At 37.2% G+C, this 4,929-nt stretch overlaps 1 protein-coding gene across 1 annotated transcript; it reads left to right on the top strand.

The window, feature by feature from the left end:
• The first annotated feature begins 3,020 nt into the window (after window positions 1-3,020).
• Window positions 3,021-4,929, top strand: LOC120076711 (axial regulator YABBY 4-like). Its single transcript, XM_039030608.2, has 7 exons — window positions 3,021-3,185; window positions 3,363-3,497; window positions 3,596-3,758; window positions 3,866-3,914; window positions 4,040-4,115; window positions 4,197-4,311; window positions 4,775-4,929. Exons 1-6 carry the CDS (start codon window positions 3,102-3,104, stop codon window positions 4,272-4,274), a joined length of 585 nt encoding a protein of 194 aa, XP_038886536.2. The 5' UTR covers window positions 3,021-3,101; the 3' UTR covers window positions 4,275-4,311; window positions 4,775-4,929.

The raw sequence follows: 4,929 nt of genomic DNA, 5'->3' as shown, positions 1-4,929 counted from the left end.
AGTCCGGATAATTTTGATGGTTTGAGAAAACTGAGTTTGAATCATTTTAGCAAATTCAATGTAAATTTGGGGTAAAAATGAACGACTCGTAAGAAAATATATCCAAATCAAACGACAGTAGTCATCAATGAATAAAACAAAATACCGATAGCCATTTATTGTAGGGGTGGGAGTAGGGCCCCAAATGTCGGAATGAACAAGGCCAAATGGTTTATCACAGAGATATGTTGAAGTAGGAAATGACATAGCAGGCTATTTCGCCAATTTGGTATGTAAACAATCAAATGAACGAAATTTAGAGGCATTACTTAAGATACCAATAGAAATTAAGCTACGAAGTTTTTCAGATGATGAATGGCCAAGAAGAAGATGCCATTGATACGTATCGGTATCTGTGACAGCTGCAGACACAGATGCTAAAACAGGAGGTTGAAGGAACGTGAGCTTAAATAATCTTCCCACCTTGCGACCCGTGCTAACCATCTGACCCACCTGCGAATCCTGAACCTGACAACCATGAGAGAAAAAGAGAACAGTTGTTCCCAGGTCACACAGTTGTCCAATAGAAACAAGATTGAAAGTCAAGTGTGGGACATGATAAGTAGTGGATAGACTAATACTCGGTGTACTGACAATCCTAACATGTGAAATAGGCATGTGGTTACCATCAACAGAATATACCGAAGGCAGGGATTGCATAGGGGGTGAAGGAAGACAGTAAGGTCATATTCGAGGTCATATGATTGCAACAATTGAATCGAGGAGCCAAGATGTACCTATTGTGACGGCAAGGGCAAGATAATTGGGAGAGAGCACCTATTTCAGCAAGTCCTGAAGATTACTGATATGGATACTTTGAGGATTGGGGATACCATGTCCAAGGAAATGACAGTTGCCATGACAGAAGAAGAACCATGCTTGGGGGAATTCTTGGATTTATTGATGTATCTTGGAGGTCGAGGTAGTTTGGTAGGTCAGTTGTCCAGGATATGACCCATTTTGTGGCAGTAACTGCATTCAATGGTGGGGCAACTGGAAAACTTATGACCATGTTGTTTGCAATTTTTGCAAAAAATCGACTCAGTTGGAAATCGTGAATGGCTGTTTGCGAGAGCAATATTCGGGGAAGGAGATGAGATAACCCAAGTCGCCTTTCCTCAAAGAGAATTTCCTGAATTGCTGCATCAAAAGATGGTAGTGGACTCTGATGTAACAAGGCAGTGCGAACAGACTCATACTCAGAATGAAGCCCCATAAGGACCTTGATAAGTTATAGATGATCTGGATTGATCTTAGCCTGGTCTAATTGAGTCCAAATAGGTTGAAGAATAGCGAGATACTCATTCACGGACCGGCTGATCTTCTTACCTATGCTAACTAGAGTAGTATGAAGTTGATAGTAGTGGGCAAGACCCACAGTTTGGAATCGTCTGGACAGAAAATCCCAAAGTTCTTTTGCTATGTCGAACGCATCAAATTGAGTGTGAATGGCTGGGATGGAGGTATTACCCAACCAGGTGATTATCTGTGGTTCTTATTATCCCGGTCTTCTATTCTATCCACAAATTTCTTGTCTTCTTCAGTGGCTCCTTTGTCAGGCTTAACGACATCACCTGTTACCATTCGCCATAATTTACGATCAATCAGGAAGAGCTTCATTTGATATGCCCAGGTAATATAGTTGGTACCATCAAGGATTGTGCTGATAAGATGAAAGATGTCATTTTTCTCCATTCATAACGAGGAAAAAAAGAAGAAGAATTATAGCAGTATAAGGCACGGGTCAAGACTTGGATCGAGTTCGATCGAGAATCGAGTTCTGGACCAGATCGGGAATCGAGGATTCAAGGGTTGAGTTCTGGACCGGGGATCGAGGGTCGAGTTTTGGACCGGGGATCAGGGATCGAGTTCTGGACCAGGAATTGAGGATCGAAAGTCGAGTTCTTCACAGTGGGGATCAAGGATCGAGTTTTTCACAGTGGAAATCGAGGGTTGAGTTTTCCACAGTGGCTTCGAACAAGGGATCTGGGTGGTTCTTCTTCACGCCTAATAGGGATTCTGGGTGGTTGGCACTAGTGTAATGACCGGACGACAGCGATGATAAAGAACAAGAGGAAGAAGAAACCAACTATCAAGGCTCTGATACAATGTAAAAACAAGTTCTGAATGGATGATTTTCTTTGTTTATATTGATCAATGGTAAAAGTATAAATAGCTTGATACAACACTAAAATTAGCTAACAAGAATCCTCTAACAAAGCTCAACTATCTAACAAAAAGAGACTTGACTTTGCAACCTGAAAATCCTAACAAAAGTAGTTTACAATTTAACATTTTATAAGTTTTACAAATCATAGCGATTTCTTGTATATTACTAGAGTTATGAACCTCCTCTAGTCCCTTCCTAAATCACACAAGTGCAGTTAGGAGAGAAAAGTGTATAAAGTTTAATTTGATGTATTATCCGTTCTGAATTATATTACTAGCGTGGTAAAAAAAAATGAAACAGTGGTAAATGAGATGAAAAATAATAGAAGAAGAAAGATGGGCGAGTCGTGCGTTTACTTTTTGTGTTAAAATTTTGACGTTCAGAGAAAGAGGTAACGCCATAGCACCCATGTTAGTTTCCTTCGTCTCTGCACCTTCTGCTATGCACTACCGAAACTTCTTCAACTTTCAAGTTTGCTTTATTTTGGTATTTCAATTTTCAAGATATTCCTTTTGGTCCCTTAACATTTGTAAACTTTCTTTTTTCTTTTTGTTAATTCTTAAAATAACAACCATTTACTAAATAGAGAACAGAATTAAAAATTCATAGACTAGATAAACATTTTAAAAATTATTACACATTATATTTGTGCTTAATTTTTATATCACACACATTATATATATAATTACATGATAAAAGAATCTTCGTTAGAAAAGGACAGAAGGAAACCATTAATTGAAAGGGAAGTATGATATTTGATAATAATGGCAACCAAAATGAGGTATATAAATTGGACTTGGTGTTGTTGTCTCATAGACATATCGTGGTTAGGTCTTCTTCATTTCTCTCTCTTTTAATTATCAGTTTTGTCTAGAAATATAAGGGCGTTGATATGTCGACAGTGGAGCAGCTCCAGGGCGATTCCTCTGAACAGATTCGCTATGTGCAATGTGGTCTTTGTAGCACTATATTGTTGGTAAGATCATATATATATAACAAATTTAAATGAGGTAATTAAGTAGTAAATTAGTCATAATAATGATAATAATGCATATAATATGGTTTTGTTTGATGATGATTTGATTTGAATTCTTCAAGTGTTATATATAAATGTTGAATATAATGAATATGAGGCAAGTATATATACGCACAGGTAAATGTGCCATACAGCAACTTGTCGATGGTGGTGAGCGTAAGATGCGGCAACTGCACTGGCCTTCTCTCTGTCAACATGGCTAAGCCCACTTTTATCCCTTTTGATCTTCTCACTTCCCTCTCTCATAACTTGGTACCAATTAACCAACCTCTTCATTTTCTTCTTTATCTTTCTCTTTAATTTTTCTAATTAACTTCTAAGTTTGGTTCTAAATTATTACAATGTGTCAGCCAAAGGAGGGTTTGGGGCAGGAGTTTAACCTCCAGAAACACTACTGCTTGGACAGCCTCAGCAACACATCCGACCTCGTAACCTCGTACCATAACATTATCCAAAATCATGAAGATGATGATGTCAGCATTATTCCACCCACCACTCCAGTTGTTAACAAGCGTACGCCTCCATCTCTCTTATCATTTTTTGTTATTATTATTCTACGTGAAATTTTTTATTTTTTCTAATTGTTTAAATCATTTTGATTCTGGTCTCTGAAAATTAAGCCCCGGAGAAGAAACAGCGAGCCCCGTCAGCTTATAACCAATTCATCAAGTAAGACATATGTTATTATTATTTATATATGCACGTAAGAGAGAGTTTGACAAAAGGGTTGGGAGGTAGGGTGAATTGGTTTCATGCATATAATTATTGAAAAATTGAAAAATTGAAAAATGCAGGGAAGAGATTCGGAGGCTGAAAGCGGAGAATCCAGCAATGGCTCATAAAGAAGCATTCAAGACAGCTGCAAAAAATGTAAGCTTTGTGTGTATGTTGCATTAATGATGAAAGAGAAATTAATATTAATGAAACAAATTGGTTGGGATGGCGGTGCAGTGGGCTCATCTTCCTCCGGTCAATGCCCAAGGCCAAGGAGCCGGTCACATGATGATGAGGAAGAGAAACGTAATGTAGCCAAAGGGGGAGCCTGGATGTTAATTAACTTAATCAGGTAAATATATTGTTGAAAATTAAGGTCACCCGATTGATTAATTAACACATATTATATATGAGTAGACAAAACATTAATGTTGAGTAAGAAATTTGAGAGAGTAAATATAAATGGGATTGGAAAGTATTTATTTTCCCTAGCTAGTGTGTGATGATTTATAATTTAAAAGGGTAAAAAAAGAAAGGGTAATTGAGCCAACGACCACATCCAAGTCCATTTTCCTGAAATGAAATCACACTTTAATACAGAATTTATGAATAATTACTTCTATTCTCTCTGTTTACAGTAATTGAATGGATGCCACTGAGATTGAGATTGAGATTGAGATTGAGATTGGTGTCTCCCTTTTCACCTCAACTAAATTCAAATTAATCCTCTCTATAGTATAATATAATATAATATGATAATGCCCTTTTTTCTTCTTATTTATTTATTTATGTTTTTTTGGTTTCATAATTCATAGGTCAAAGTCTGCTTCTTAAAACTCCCCTACTGCCTGCCTGCTTTGGATCTGCGCCCCCAACGACAATGAAACATATTAATTTCATCCTGACACGAACACACCAATACCACCTTTTTTCTTTTCTTTTCTTTTCTTTTCATATATATATATATATA

This window comes from Benincasa hispida, chromosome 4 (assembly GCF_027475165.1).
Source record: "Benincasa hispida cultivar pf3 chromosome 4, pf3_genome.v1.1, whole genome shotgun sequence".
NCBI lineage: Eukaryota > Viridiplantae > Streptophyta > Magnoliopsida > Cucurbitales > Cucurbitaceae > Benincasa > Benincasa hispida.
The sequence above is the reverse complement of the archived record's forward strand: the minus strand, read 5'-3'. Positions and strand labels throughout refer to the sequence as shown.